Source organism: Physeter macrocephalus, chromosome 4 (genome assembly GCF_002837175.3).
Source record: "Physeter macrocephalus isolate SW-GA chromosome 4, ASM283717v5, whole genome shotgun sequence".
In the NCBI taxonomy this organism is placed as follows: domain Eukaryota; kingdom Metazoa; phylum Chordata; class Mammalia; order Artiodactyla; family Physeteridae; genus Physeter; species Physeter macrocephalus.
The window spans coordinates 85,705,291-85,721,197 of NC_041217.1; the positions used below are offsets into that span (position 1 = coordinate 85,705,291).

Genomic DNA, 15,907 nt, shown 5'->3' on the forward strand with positions numbered 1-15,907 from the left:
GTGAATAGTCAGGTTTTTTCAGTGAAACGCTGTCTCTCCTCGACGAAGAGCGGGCTAGGACAACATTTTAAAGCATACCTTCTACAGTCCTTTTAATCCTTTCCACAACCTCTGGTGGTAGTAGATCAAGTACCTAAATCCTTGATTCACAGAGAAGAAAACAGGCAGAAAGAAGCTGAGTGACATTCAAGTTCACATGGCAAGTTAGTGGCAGAACTATGTTTGCAATCCAGGGCTTAGACATCTTGTCCCGGGACTTTTTCCTCTACATCATGTTGCATTACTCTGAGGATTGCTTATATATTTTAATATCTGGATTTCAAGGCTGGTGATTAGGGAGAGTAAGCATTATACTCAAAACCACCCTGAACCAGGACCTCCAGAAGCAAACTCTGTACTATTTCTCCTTCATCCCCTCTTTTTGTAACTAGTGTCAAGCTCAAGACTAACTGCATAGAATCCTGTTCAAAAGACTAGATAGTCTCAATGATAGTTGAACACATGAGTTTAGTCATACAGGAGTATAAAGTCAGCAAGTAGAACAGTGAAATTAAGAAAAATAATTTGAGCAGAAATTAAAGTGGATAGTTAATGCTGATTGACAATTAACAAAAAAGTCAACTTGTGGATATGTTGAGGACTTTACCCAGTTTTCAAACTATGATTCCTGCAGTTCGGGATCATGTCACTTGTTAGAATATTGGCAGGGAAAGTACATTGAAAGATGTACCTAGATTTTTTTCCTTTTTTTTTTTTTAACTTTGCAGAGGTAGTGGTTGAAATTTATCTAAACCTAGATGTTTAGGTTATTAATGAATTCTAGTGATCCAGGTTCCCTCATTTCAATTGCCAGGTAACTGCAAGGCAGAAAGATCCTAATGCTGTTAATCTAAGGCAATATTTGTTTCCCTTCTAATCTAGTTGGCATGGTAACCATGACAAACAGGAACCAAAAAGACTTTTATTTTCCCTTCCTGATGTCCTTATGAAATCTCAGCATTTGCAACGCTTTAAAATGATTGAAGGAAAAGCGTTGTTATGACCCATCACCCTCGGAGCCCAAAGAGCATCATGAAGAGCATCATTAAAACTAAGAGAAAGTGGATCAGAAAAAGAAACAGCTTTAAAGGGGTTCCTTTTGAGTCTTGTTTTCTACTCAGAATGTTCTATGTTTTTCTCATCAAGTGTGGGAATGAATTTATCTTAGCAGGTTACTTAACTACACTGGATGATGTCACACTAACCAGTGTAGGGCACTGACCCAAGTCCTGGGGGGCTCCTTGGACCAACAGACTATTTTACAAACCTGGGTGGTGGGAGGGATGGTATATTTTTGATAATCAGACATTCCAATGTAATGTTTTCCTTAGAGGTCACCCTCCCCCATTAATGTTATCGTGAAAAACATCAAGTGTGTTCTTTTCTATTTTCATATAATAAATGGGCTTTGCTTACCATCATCACAATGGCAAAGAAGAAATACTGTACAAAACTGCAGGAAGATAAACATGTGAAAACTTTCTATGGGGAAAAAAAAAACTCTTGAGTTTCCTGTCGTCTTCTTTTGAAACTGTAGTGCATATGTTAAAATGTATATCATTTACAGTATTGAGTCATGTGCCACTGCTGTACCTGATGTATCCAATCTGGATTAAACAAACTATGTGCCGCAAACCCTAACATGATTACGATTGTTTATTTTAATACCAGTTCTCCTGCTATACATTAGAAAATAGGGTAATTTTGTTTTGGGATTTTTTTTTTTTTAAACATCTTTATTGGAGTATAATTGCTTTATGAGGTGTTAGTTTCTGCTGTATAACAAGGTGAATCCGCTATACATATACACATATCCCCATATCTCCTCCCTCTTGCGTCTCCCTCCCACCCTCCCTATCGCACCCTTCTAGGTGGTCACAAAGCACCGAGCTGATCTCCCTGTGCTATGCGGCTGCTTCCCACTAGCTATCTATTTCACATTGGTAATGTATATATGTCCATGCCACTCTCTCACTTCGTCCCAGCTTACCCTTCCTCCTCCCGGTGTCCTCAAGTCCATTCTCTATGTCTGTCTTTATTCCTGCCCTGCCACTAGGTTTATCAGTATTTTTTTTTTTTTAAGATTCCATATATTTGAACAGAGACTTTCTTCCTCGCCAGAAGACTCACAGAATCTCAGAAGGGTACTTAAGGTCTAGTCTCATCTTCCCTTCCCCGCCCTCCCTCAATGCAAGAAACTCCTCTATGACATCTGAGACGGTTCTTGCCTGCTTGTATGCTTTAGTCATGGATGTTCACTAACAGGGAAAGCATTTGATTGCATTTGCCAACAGCTCTATTTTGAGAAACAGCCCTGTATTACTGAAAGAAAATATGCTTTTAATCTGCACTGGTTCTGCTGAGAGTACACTGAAAATCCACTCCTTCATCTAAACCGTCTCAAACTAAAAACTCAAAATTAAATGCTATACAGGGTATAGCAGAAAGCTTGGAAATCGGATGACAGAGGGCCTTAGGTTCTATCACTTACGTATACGGCTTCACATCAGTCTCTTCTCTCTTGGCTTCAGTTTGTTTCCTCCTCTTAAAAATGAGGGGATTGGATTAGATATCCTGAAGATCTGTTCTAATCTTAATAATTCTGGTTTAGGTAGTGAGAGCAAAAGGCATTTTCATATTTCACCGTAATGTGGCAAGAACAACGGGGATTCTTTTGATTTCCCCACAACAACCGGATCCCAATAGATGAAAACTGAAATAGAAATGCAAGGTTAAGGCCAATACGTGATGCCAGAAGGCCCTAGAAGTTGGCTGTGAAATTCATTTCAATCACTAATGTTCATATCCTTATCACCCACTAGGTGTCACTACAGATTCATTCACAGCTCAAATAATCTGGAGCAAAGTAACTGGAAACCAGATGTGAGCAATACATGCATTTTCATTAAAAAGCACTAAATGTTAACTGAGATATACGTGCTTGTTCACAGCGGCATAAAACAATAAACATATTCTGCCAAAATAAGAGAATAACCTTGTCATAGAGTTCCAATGTCAGCTATGACTATCAAAAATATAATTTTATCTTTTAAGATTAACATAGGTTTATTTATATTTGGGGGAGAAAAAAACCCCTAAAACTTCAAACTACTTACTCCCTTGTCTCATGAGTTGATCTGTAACTACTATAATTCCTGTTCAATTATTTTTAGTATTCAGGGGCTGAAGTTTACCTTTAAACCTTTTTTTTTTTTAAGGTTAGGTTATGTTTAAAAGGTTAGCAATTATTATTGCAATACTTAAGCTACTTTAGAAAATATTACTTTTAATTACCCAAAATAACTTATATCCTCTAAGTCAGAATTATCCAAAGCAACAGGTTTCTCAAAACATTTCTCTACATGTTAATACTGCTAGCCTAATTTAAGTTAAAGCATAACTTGAACAGCTGTAATAAGTCTATTGATTTAGTAGTCTAGAATTCAGACATTAAACCAATCACACTAGCCCTCATCCAAATTAAGTGAATGTATAAAGGCTCTCTATACTCATAAAAAGATTATTCTTTTCTCCAACTAGAAATTATCTTCTCTTACTAGTCATGTATTAGTTAAATCTTAGAACTAGAAGGGACCCTAAAAATCTAGTCCAACTGCCTCCTTTTATTGATGAGAAAATTGGACCCCGACAGGTTAAATGACTAGTACAAAGTAAAAAATAGGTAGTAACAGAGTCAACCAAGACAACTGCTCCTTCTACTACACAACAAAACATTCTCAAGTGAATTTGCCTAAAACCTATCTATAGTCCCCAACAGATTAAGGGGATATGTACCTAGAATGACAATTCCAAATTAAAATTCCACACAAACACAGTAACACACAAAAGCCAGCAGATTCCTTCCACAGCCACAATAACTACATCCCTTATTTGGGAAGGTAACTGCTGAAATTTTCCTAGCAAATGCTTATGAAAAATGAAACAGTATTTTCATGTTATGTATATGCTTACCTCCAGCTTATTCTTCTATTAAAAAAAAAAAAGTGATCACAAGACAATCCTAAAAGAGAATCCAATTAATTTCAAGACTAATGGGTACCCTCATCTCTAATTAAGATGCAGGAGTATCCTGATTAAAATCCCCTACCAATGACAAACTGTGAACTTGGCTGTATTGTGGGGGAAAGGGTAGAAAAAAAAAGAGGAAAGTTCAATTACATAGCAGTGACAAGATGTTATTTAAACATGTAATTAAAGTCTTTTTAATGACATTCTGGACCTAATTATGGATTTGCTATTTACAGTGTTAATTAATTCACTCTAACTTGGCAATACATGTACAGTACTGTTACATATAAATAAAGCGTATCATTGCCCAACCCAAATGACAGGAATCTAAGTTAAACAGTTTAAGGCTGTGTTATGTGAGTGTCAAGACAGTAAATGACAATGGCTGTGGATGTTTGCTGACAGCCGTGGGAGAAAGTGTTTTTATTGCCTAGACAAGTATGCACACAGGAAAGGAGAGCTTCCCTTCCCTTTTAAAAAGTAAATACATATCTCTATTCATACTCGGTTCTCTCACCACAAATCCGTTCACAGAGAAGTTTGGGAACCAATCGTATATTCATAAAAGAACTGTTACAGAGAAGAAATTAAAGAATATGTAACTTCCAATTATATTTATCTAAATCATAATTTACAGATACAGCATCTCAGAAAAATGCTAGAAACTTCCCTTAGCCTACCAGCAGAATAGGGCAGTTCTTAACGTGGGTTCCACAGATGGGCTTCAAAGGGTCTATGAACCCTTTGAAATTACATATACAATTCTTGTTTATAGAATGAGACATTTTCTGGGACAAATCTATTAGTTTTCATCAGATTCATAAAAGGATCCAAAAATCAACAAAGATTAAGAGCTGCTCCTTTTCCTGAGAAACAAAAACAACACAGCCACTGATGATCCTTAGCTATTTAATGCACATCAAAAACACAGACAGCTTCCACAATTCTAAAGACAAAAGGTATTCAAAAGATGAACAATAAACATGTCAACACACTTGGCTAAGTTTCTATTTTTACTGGTAATAAATATTTTTACTGGAAGCAAAGAGCATCAAATCAAGGACCTTCGGGAAAGTCTGAAGCAATGTTTATTCCTTCCTGCCTAAACCTAAAAGGAAAGGGGGCTTTCTGATCTACCATGCTACAAATTTCTACAAGAACACACCTCTATGGAAATGAAGCCCAAGACTTTTGGAAAGAACTCCACAGCATAAACTAGCATTATTTTTCAAATCTCAACTTTTTTTATTTCTTTTAAGTAAGCAGTGGTATAAGTCTTTTTAAGTGTTTCTATTTGGAATGGCTTATAGAAAATGGCACCCCTGGGACCTTTAGCTCTATGTCCCCCAAATTTTCTTTCAAGAATCTCATCCAGGAAGTTTCTTTAAAGAAGATAATTCACCTGACCTGAATCAGGTTGATTTAGGTCAAAACAATCTGAAAACTAGATGTGTCCCAGTGGGAAGCCTCAAAACTTCTCCAGTTCCTCACAAATGCCACTATATGCCACGCTACTACAGGTCAAGGAGGATGGCAATCCAAAGGTATCACTTGTTGATATTCCCAGATGGCGTGGCGTACAGCCTATAATCACTGGTTGCCACGCATCATTTCTTGCAGATAAATGGTATTCATGTGATAGGCTGCCATCCAACTTGGATGCCTCTGAGCATTCCAATAATACGACTGAGAAGCAGCAGCATAGTATTCCTGCCACGCCCTGTAGTAAGCTCTCCAGTACTCCTCATAGTCTTCATAGGTATTAAAAAAACTCAGATGTGTTTCCCTATGGCGGTCATACCAACCATCTTCCTGGGGTTCTGTCTGCAATCGATAGGAAGACCGCCTGGGAAGGTTTCTCCGGCTCTGCTTAGCTCTCTGTTTATGGTTAGCTCCCTCTTTATGCCTTGCCTTTATTTGGATTTCAGGTGACTCTTGATACTCTACTAGATGAGGGGTGTCATTTCCATTCAGAGGTTGTTCCAAAGAGATATGGCCACCCACAGGAATAGACTCCAAGTCTTCCAGCTGAGTATCAGAAGAACCTTCCAAGTATGACTTACTTCCTTTGCTCTGGGAAGAAGTCCTTGAACTGTAAGAATCACTGTCACTCTCAGAGTCTCCAGATTGGCTACTACTTGCCAATATCTGCACTCTCTCTTCAATAATTCTATTTCTCACAAAACCATTTTGAGGATTCACAGTCTGATCCCCAGGACCTGTGTAGTGTCTGATGACTTCCACAGGTTTCTCTAACCCCTCTTTAATATAGTGTTCATAATCCTCCATCAATTCTGCAAAAGTCAAAGTACATGGCAGATGGGTTTTAAAGGAAGACAGACAAGGAATTTTGGGGAGTGACACAGAAGCTTCTTTGACTTGGTGCTGACTGTTAGTAGAGTTTTCAACAGAGGTCTGAACAGAATTCTTCATTTGCTCTTCCAATTGTACGGCACAACCCAGTTCTTTTGGTGACATGCCTTTTTCTACAATTCCACACTCTGAGTGGCTTTTCACAGGAAGCTTTTGTTTGGTATTATTTTTTGATTTGACTGATAGTGCAGATACAGAAGTATTTCTAGATGAAGCCATGTGGTTACCATGAGCTTTCTGAGTTTGAAAGGTGTTCTCTATTTTTTGAATTTGTTTTAGGGTCTGTGTAGGTATACTTGCTAAGCCATATGTATGCATGGCAGCTTCAACCTCCACATCCCAATCCAAACATTCTTCCATCAGACCAGGAGGAATAGGATCTACATAAAAGGAATAAAATAAGTATTAAATTCTCAAGCTGTTCTAGACCAGCATTTTCTGAATGGATTAATAAAGCTTTCCACGGTCAAATAAGATTAAGAAACAAAATATACTAACACTATACTAAGAAGCTTAATATATTACTATTTTAAAAGACCTAAGCAAAACTTGCAGTAAAGAAATTTGCCCCAAAATATAAAAGACCCATCCTATACCCGGCCCACTCGAAAAGAGCTTATTCTAGGAGTGAGGTATGTCTCTACAGCAATTCTCCCATCTTTCCTTGTCTCCCTCTCCCCAACTCCTCCCCATTATCTCACTACTGATAACAGCAAAACAAGATATTAGAAAATGGATTGTGCTCCCCAAAGCTTACCAACTTGGAAATATTACAACTGCAACTCTGTACCCAAGTAAATCTGCCACCCTATATTCTACCAGGGAGAAATCACTGCCCTCAACGGTGGAGAAAAAAAACCTCCACGGGGAAAAAAGTCAGATGACTGTGAAAAGATCTGTGGTACCAATGGCACTTGTAAGTTTAAAAAAATTTGCTATCCCATCCAGGCATGACAATTTGCTTCCACCTGCACTCAGATCTTTCCAAAGTGTGACCAATTTTCATCTTAGGCAGACTAAGTACACAGAGGCCCTGCTTTACAAAGACCTCACCTGTCTGTTGCTGCTAGTGGTGTTCCATGTATGTATACCCACTACTCATTCCCTCAGATCTGGATTCTTCAGCTGGGGCTCTTGATCCTTCACTGAACAGACCCTCTAACTAAACTTGGATTCCTACTAAGGTGACATCCCTTGCTTGCGGAGACCTATCATTCAGGCCAATTTCCCTCCTAATCCTGCTCCAGACAACTCACCTGAACAGTCTGTTGTCACACAAGTGCCTAGTCCAGTATAGCTCTAACACTATAAATATCATTTTCTCATCATTTCGGGGCTCTGTTAACTTTTCATAAAGATCCAAATATGTCATTTTCCGGTAACCAAAGGCAAATCTTATTTTTATCACTAGATGTTATGATACTGAGTCCTACCACAAGTCCTAACTCCCTTGTACCAATTTTCAATTTATTTTTTCCATTATTTATAACTATAAAGATCACCAATAGACTTATACATAGAGAGAATTAACAAAATAGTCTTAGAACTGATAGAGAACCTAAAGACCATCTACTCTAAAAACAAATATTTTGTAAATCAGGACATAAGCTTAGAGCAATTTAAAAAAATCTGTGAAAATGAGTTATCACAAAGCCAAAACTACTAAAATCCACAGTACTCCCAAACCTGTGCACCTGTGCTTCATCTAGCTTTGTAAAAATCACTAAAGGAGTTAAATATAAATTGGTAAAATATTCACTGTTACATTTATTCAATAACTACACATTCCATCTTCTAGAAGGTCATGTATACACTATATAAGTATACATTTGTGTATCTATACAACGTATATATACACACACTAACATGCATACATTAACATATACAGTTGACCTTTGAATAACACAGGTTTGAAGTGCGGGTATGAACTGTGCAGGTCCAGTTATACGCAGATTTTTTCCAATACGTACAACAGTACTACACAATCTGCTGTTTGCTGAATCAGCGGATGCGGAAAGGCAGATATGGAGGGCTGACTATAAGCTCTACAGGGATTTATGCTGTGTGGAGGCTTGGCGCCTCTAACCCCCCCCATTGTTGTTCAAGGGTCAGTTGTATAGCAAATAAACCATATTTCCACCCAGGAGTTTTTTTTTTTTTTTTAATAAGTTTGTTTGTTGATTGATTGATTGGCTGCATTGGGTCTTCGTTGCTGCGCACGGGCTTTCTCTAGTTGCGGTGAGCGGGGGCTACTCTTCGTTGGGGCACACGGGCTTCTCATTGCAGTGGCTTCTCTTATTGTGGAGCATGGGCTCTAGGCTCGTGGGCTTCAGTAGTTGTGGCTCGTGGGCTCTAGAGCGCAGGCTCATTAGTTGTGGCGCATGGGCTAGTTGCTCTGCAGCACGTGGGATCTTCCCGGACCAGGGATCGAACCCGTGCCCCCTGCACTGGCAGGTGGATTCCTAACCACCATGCCACCAGGGAAGCCCCAAGCAGCTTTTTAAAACTGCTGTCTTGGAAACAATGCATATTTGAAACTATAAATGATCTCTTGAAAACTTTTTTAGAAACCCTAAAAAACTGGGTGGGGACTTCCAGGAGCCACAACTACTGAGCCCACGTGTCACAGCTACTGAAGCCCGTGTGCCTAGAGCCCGTGTTCCGTAACAAGAGAAGCCACTGCAATAAGAGGCCCACGCACCACAACGAAGAGTAGCCCCTGCTTGCTGCAACGAGAGAAAGCCCACGCGCAGCAACGAAGACCCAACAAAGACCCAACACAGCCAAAAATAAATAAATAGTGTTCAAATTAAAGATACTATTCCTTCCCCATGGTGACAAAGGAGAATATGGCAAGAATTACCTTCATAGCAACATAAGAGGTAAAATACATCCCTTGATATAAAAGAATATAATCAAATTGCAGGGCTACAAAGTAAAATATGGAGTTAATACAGTAGGAAAATCTTTTTCATTTTTCATGTGTCATTAGTTAGCTTGCAATCTTCTCCCTGCTACTTATTAGCTGTAAGACCTTAGGCAAATATTTAACCTCTCTATGCCTCAATATCCTCATCTACAAAAGGTAGATAATAATAGCACATACCTCACGTAATTGTGGTGAGAATTAAATGAGATAACATATATACTTAGAACAGTATCCAACACATCATAAGTACTCTATGTTAGCTATTATTTTTATTAGGCCTATCATCATTATTTTGAAAGCAAAATGAAACAGACAAAATATACCTGGTAAAGGCAGAAGATTGATCTTACATTTCTGGGCAATTTTCATCACCATATTTTCTTCTTCTCCCCTACAGCAGTAGGTCACTGTCAGTCCCAAAGTACCTAAAGCACAGAAGAAATGTTAAGGAGTAAATCATTTTCACATAAATGACACTTCAAGTCCACCTGTCACATTATAGCTTCCTCCCCTTAAAGAAAGCACCCAAACTTTTTTCCTTTTTTTTTTTTTTTTTTTTTTTTTTTACCAAAACGGCCAGCTCTGCCAATCCGATGCATATATGTCTCCCAATCCAATGGTACATCCAGGTTTACAACCAGATTCACGTTCTCAGCATCAATTCCACGGGAAGTCTTGAATTGAAGAAGAGAACAATTGTTTGTGTGCATTAGCCATTGCATGGCACACTATATTATTCAGTATAACCAAGAGCCAAATTAAGAATAGGAGAATATTTAAGAGCAAGGGGGATATTTAGAAGCAAAGGAAAAGAAAATTCATTTCTAATGACTAATTTCAACAATAAAGATAAAAATATAAAAGAGATTTTTAGGAAGAAAGCATATTCCCCAGCACTGGAAAGACAATTATCTTCTGGTATTCTTGTCAGATACACCCAACTAAAATAATAGATGAAATCTGTACATTTGATAACAGAACATATGTCTGTTATCAGATGGATTAGTCACCCAAACTGAACAGGAAATTTACCAAATCTGTGGAAACGAGGACTCTGCAATGAAACTGCTTCAGTTTAGCCATAGCGTCAAGACGCTGATTCTGATTCATGTTGCCTAAAAAGACCCAGAAAGAAAGTCATATAAAAACAAGTGAACATACATTTATCAAATCCACAAAAATCAGAAATCATAATTGCCAGTCTTAACACTTTAACAACCAAAGTTAATTCTGTCCTTATATGCAAATCTCGGTTAAGAACTAAAGTCAGAAAAAAAAAAAAAAAAAAACCCTAAAGTCAGAATCTTCTAAAATATGGTTAGGCAATCAACTCGAAATTCAATTTTAAATGGTGACTAGGCTATGCCTGCAGATATAACATTATATCTACAAAGTGCCATATGAGGTTTAACAATTCTTAGGAAAATAAAATTGCTTTAACCAGCTGTTTACCAATTTGGTATTGAAGTGTGATCTATCATCCAAATACTGGTCCATGAGAAGTCTCCCCAGTATCTCATGATATACCATGACTAAATGAACTTATGCTAACAGGTTAAAAACTAAGCTGAGATAGCAATCAAAACTCTAAAAAGGATCTCACTTGTCAAAAATTCCTTTAAATCTTTCATTCCTAGGTCAACAGTAATAATTTAGCTTTGTGTCAAAAATGAATCAGTTTTGCCTTCCACAAGACTGTAAAAGTCAATTTAGTTACCAATTCTTTGCATTTTTTACAATGATTATCTTAAGATAACAAAGACAGACTCTATTTTGTAAAGTTATTAAGTTCTTTGTGGATATAACTCCAGTTTTCTAGTTTTTTAGTATATACCATGTTACTTCTTAAAAAGATAAATCCCAGTGAAAAATAAACCTAAAATTCCTTTTACTCTGAAGACTCAGTGTAACCTCACACTCACAAGACAACTCAGGAAGTGGTATCTCTTCCTCCTGACTTTGGAGAAGCTTCAAGTCAGGATACTAAACAAAGATTAAAGTTAAGAGATGAACTTACCTGAAATGCACTCTGCAGGAAAGCCTTTAGAAGAAAGGATATCAGCCAAGTGTTGTGCTCTATGAAAAATAACACAGAGGGTTATAACTTTACAAATACTGCCCCACACCTATCCTTTTATTTCACAAGTTCCCCCAGATGACTTTTTAAGGTACATTACCTGCTGTGTAAATTAGAAAAGACTAAGGCTTGATTAAATGGAATTTTGCTGAACAATTCTTGTAAATGCTGAGTCTTTTCCTCAAAAATCTTATGGGCCAAAGGGTATGAACTGACAACTTTGTAGTACTGCTTCAAACCTACAAAGAAGAGTCTTCTGTTTAAATGAACATATTTTCTATAGCAAATATGAAAGCAAAAGCCAACTTAGCAAAGGAAAGCTCCAGAATATCACAAACAAACCCACTAAATATCCAATATCTATACACACCTATGAGACTCGGATCACCGGAATTTAGTCTTACAAAAGTGGGCTCTCTCATGTACTTTGTCAAAGCATTAGCCAAAAATTCAGGGTAAGTAGCTGACACTGCCAACATCTGTTTACTGGCAGGCAAGGAAGAATAAATCCAACTGCAAAATAGAAGAAAAACACACACACCATGGAAACTATTCAGATGATAATCACCGCCTAGAAAAGCAAAAGATAGATACTTTGGGGCACCATTTTAATAGTCAAGTTAGTTACTTTTCTTACTTTATTTGCTCCTGGAAGCTGCCTTCTTCTAAAAGCTTATCTGCTTCATCAAGAATAAAGAGACGTATACTGCCTGGATTCAAGTAGTCAAGTTCTATCAGTTGTTTAATTCTGCCTAAAGTCCAGAAAAAAAAATTCAAATATTCATATGCACCAAATCTGTGCAAATTTCAGCCAATGTTGTTATTCTACTTACAGGTTGAATTGCTGACTTTCCCGACCCAACCCTCATTATTCTTTACACGCTAAACCACAAATTAGAAATCTTGAGTTCTGATCTTCCCTAAATCCATATTTTTTCCCTCACATTTCATCACCAATACGTATGGAAAATAAACACTTCCTGTCAAAAGACTTGTAAGGCACTGAATGCTAAATTATGATTATGAGTGATTCATGACCGAAGGACTAATACGGAAGCCAAGACGCTGATTCTGATTCATGTTGCCTAAAAAGACCCAGAAAGAAAGTCATATAAAAACAAGTGAACATACATTTATCAAATCCACAAAAATCAGAAATCATAATTGCCAGTCTTAACACTTTAACAACCAAAGTTAATTCTGTCCTTATATGCAAATCTCGGTTAAGAACTAAAGTCAGAAAAAAAAAAAAAAAAAAACCCTAAAGTCAGAATCTTCTAAAATATGGTTAGGCAATCAACTCGAAATTCAATTTTAAATGGTGACTAGGCTATGCCTGCAGATATAACATTATATCTACAAAGTGCCATATGAGGTTTAACAATTCTTAGGAAAATAAAATTGCTTTAACCAGCTGTTTACCAATTTGGTATTGAAGTGTGATCTATCATCCAAATACTGGTCCATGAGAAGTCTCCCCAGTATCTCATGATATACCATGACTAAATGAACTTATGCTAACAGGTTAAAAACTAAGCTGAGATAGCAATCAAAACTCTAAAAAGGATCTCACTTGTCAAAAATTCCTTTAAATCTTTCATTCCTAGGTCAACAGTAATAATTTAGCTTTGTGTCAAAAATGAATCAGTTTTGCCTTCCACAAGACTGTAAAAGTCAATTTAGTTACCAATTCTTTGCATTTTTTACAATGATTATCTTAAGATAACAAAGACAGACTCTATTTTGTAAAGTTATTAAGTTCTTTGTGGATATAACTCCAGTTTTCTAGTTTTTTAGTATATACCATGTTACTTCTTAAAAAGATAAATCCCAGTGAAAAATAAACCTAAAATTCCTTTTACTCTGAAGACTCAGTGTAACCTCACACTCACAAGACAACTCAGGAAGTGGTATCTCTTCCTCCTGACTTTGGAGAAGCTTCAAGTCAGGATACTAAACAAAGATTAAAGTTAAGAGATGAACTTACCTGAAATGCACTCTGCAGGAAAGCCTTTAGAAGAAAGGATATCAGCCAAGTGTTGTGCTCTATGAAAAATAACACAGAGGGTTATAACTTTACAAATACTGCCCCACACCTATCCTTTTATTTCACAAGTTCCCCCAGATGACTTTTTAAGGTACATTACCTGCTGTGTAAATTAGAAAAGACTAAGGCTTGATTAAATGGAATTTTGCTGAACAATTCTTGTAAATGCTGAGTCTTTTCCTCAAAAATCTTATGGGCCAAAGGGTATGAACTGACAACTTTGTAGTACTGCTTCAAACCTACAAAGAAGAGTCTTCTGTTTAAATGAACATATTTTCTATAGCAAATATGAAAGCAAAAGCCAACTTAGCAAAGGAAAGCTCCAGAATATCACAAACAAACCCACTAAATATCCAATATCTATACACACCTATGAGACTCGGATCACCGGAATTTAGTCTTACAAAAGTGGGCTCTCTCATGTACTTTGTCAAAGCATTAGCCAAAAATTCAGGGTAAGTAGCTGACACTGCCAACATCTGTTTACTGGCAGGCAAGGAAGAATAAATCCAACTGCAAAATAGAAGAAAAACACACACACCATGGAAACTATTCAGATGATAATCACCGCCTAGAAAAGCAAAAGATAGATACTTTGGGGCACCATTTTAATAGTCAAGTTAGTTACTTTTCTTACTTTATTTGCTCCTGGAAGCTGCCTTCTTCTAAAAGCTTATCTGCTTCATCAAGAATAAAGAGACGTATACTGCCTGGATTCAAGTAGTCAAGTTCTATCAGTTGTTTAATTCTGCCTAAAGTCCAGAAAAAAAAATTCAAATATTCATATGCACCAAATCTGTGCAAATTTCAGCCAATGTTGTTATTCTACTTACAGGTTGAATTGCTGACTTTCCCGACCCAACCCTCATTATTCTTTACACGCTAAACCACAAATTAGAAATCTTGAGTTCTGATCTTCCCTAAATCCATATTTTTTCCCTCACATTTCATCACCAATACGTATGGAAAATAAACACTTCCTGTCAAAAGACTTGTAAGGCACTGAATGCTAAATTATGATTCTGAGTGATTCATGACCGAAGGACTAATACGGAAGCAAAGAATAATCCCAATCCATGGCTTAGAAGGGCTTTCTGAAATCATCTCATTCCTCTTCTTCTCAGAAGCCTATCCCATACTTGCTCTTAAACATCCTTAGAAACAGAAATTTCATAAATTCTGTTGGTAATCCAGTCATGTGTTTATATCTCACTAATCTCTAATGCTCTTCATTTTTAATCCTCAAAATAATTACCATAATTATCAAAGATTGCCATATTCTTATTGTTATATAGAAGTGTTCAGTTACTTAAAAGCCCCACTTATTAACAGGCATTGATATCTTACCAGGAGAACCAACAGCAATATGACACTTCTTAAGTCTGGTTTTGTCTTGTGATAATGGAGTCCCTCCAATAAACACATGACACTCTAAGCCTTCCATTTTTATTCCAATGGCTGTGATAACAGAATGTATCTGTACAGCAATTTCTCTTGTAGGAGCCAAGATCAAAATCTAAAAAAAACATAAAATATACCTTTAACAAGTCGGTAGAATAAATACATAAGGCAGGACTCAAAAAGCTTTACAGTGTTTCTTAACCCAGATACTCGTATCTGGGTTAAAAAACACTGTTGAAGAGTCATCATCAGATATACATGACTGAGAACCTGAAATACAGCCTGCTGTAACTACTAAACCACAAAGTAAGACTATGAGGATCATACCTGATTCATCTTTATATCCCCAATGCCTAGCACACTGTTTAAACATAACATGGGCTCAACAAATCTTTGCTGAAGAAATGATCTCCAAACCCAAATCTCCTGTTAATTTGGGTAAGGCCTTCTTAGACCTACTCTAAGAGAAGCCAGAAGATGGGAGATCAGTATAATACATTCACTGTAAGAACCACATGCAGTTACCTACAATAGCCAAACACCTCATTACTATGAATCAGGTCAAATGCTCAACCTCACCACAATCTAGCGAGCAAATAAAAGAATAAAGAAACCCTACCTGTATTCTCAAGTAATGACAAAATTGACACACTTGGCAGACTTATTTTATTTAACACGCAGTAATAATAGAAATCTCTAAACTTCTAACACTAATAATGTGTATTTGGTCACCAACCACACCAACACCACTCAACAGCCTTAATGTCTACTTTACTTGTCTACTTTTCATGTCTTAACACAATCATTCATTTCTACCTCTGAGGAGCTACTGGTATTTCATCTGACCTGTAGTAAATCCACATAACATACCCTCCTTTGGGTCCTCTGAGCTGAACTCACCTGGGTACTTAGGTTTTCAAGAACAAGAGAGTCCAGAGCAATGGTGGAGAATACACAGGTTTTCCCAGTGCCAGACTTAGCCTGAACAATTAAATCTGAGGAGGGAAAAAAA

At 37.1% G+C, this 15,907-nt stretch overlaps 2 protein-coding genes across 3 annotated transcripts in view; both read right to left on the reverse strand.

Annotated features, from left to right (window-relative positions):
- Positions 1-4,263: 4,263 nt before the first annotated feature.
- DDX20 (DEAD-box helicase 20) lies at positions 4,264-12,219 on the reverse strand. 2 transcript variants are annotated; one of them, XM_055084382.1, is made up of 8 exons: positions 12,085-12,219; positions 11,818-11,960; positions 11,548-11,686; positions 11,388-11,446; positions 10,403-10,485; positions 9,939-10,044; positions 9,721-9,795; positions 4,264-6,821 (listed from the first exon to the last, which is right to left on the reverse strand). In XM_055084382.1, the coding sequence occupies exons 2-8, from the start codon at positions 11,924-11,926 to the stop codon at positions 5,659-5,661; spliced, it is 1,734 nt and encodes a 577-aa protein (XP_054940357.1). In that variant the 5' UTR covers positions 11,927-11,960; positions 12,085-12,219; the 3' UTR covers positions 4,264-5,658. The 2 variants fall into 2 exon arrangements, with proteins under 2 accessions (XP_054940357.1, XP_028344810.1); XM_028489009.2 differs by having other exon boundaries at positions 4,265-6,821; positions 9,694-9,795.
- A 248-nt stretch (positions 12,220-12,467) lies between these two features.
- LOC129391361 (probable ATP-dependent RNA helicase DDX20) overlaps positions 12,468-15,907 on the reverse strand; it is a 5,162-nt gene continuing 1,722 nt past the window's right edge. The window contains exons 2-8 of the mRNA XM_055083900.1: positions 15,796-15,890; positions 14,842-15,010; positions 14,132-14,246; positions 13,865-14,007; positions 13,595-13,733; positions 13,435-13,493; positions 12,468-12,532 (exon numbers count right to left, since the gene is read on the reverse strand). Coding sequence (XP_054939875.1) covers positions 12,468-12,532; positions 13,435-13,493; positions 13,595-13,733; positions 13,865-14,007; positions 14,132-14,246; positions 14,842-15,010; positions 15,796-15,890 — 785 coding nt within the window. The remainder of the gene's footprint in view (positions 12,533-13,434; positions 13,494-13,594; positions 13,734-13,864; positions 14,008-14,131; positions 14,247-14,841; positions 15,011-15,795; positions 15,891-15,907) is intronic.

What these genes read in the sequence shown, in the direction of transcription:
- DDX20 (XM_028489009.2), bottom strand. Translation starts at nt 11,926, where the DNA reads ATGTTGGCAGTGTCAGCTACTTACCCTGAATTTTTGGCTAATGCTTTG. An exon ending in TCCTGCAGAGTGCATTTCAG is followed by an intron (nt 10,486 to 11,387) that starts GTAAGTTCATCT and finishes GGGTCTTTTTAG; the next exon opens with GCAACATGAATCAGAATCAG. An exon ending in TGGCAGAGCTGGCCGTTTTG is followed by an intron (nt 9,796 to 9,938) that starts GTAAAAAAAAAA and finishes TCTGTGCTTTAG; the next exon opens with GTACTTTGGGACTGACAGTG.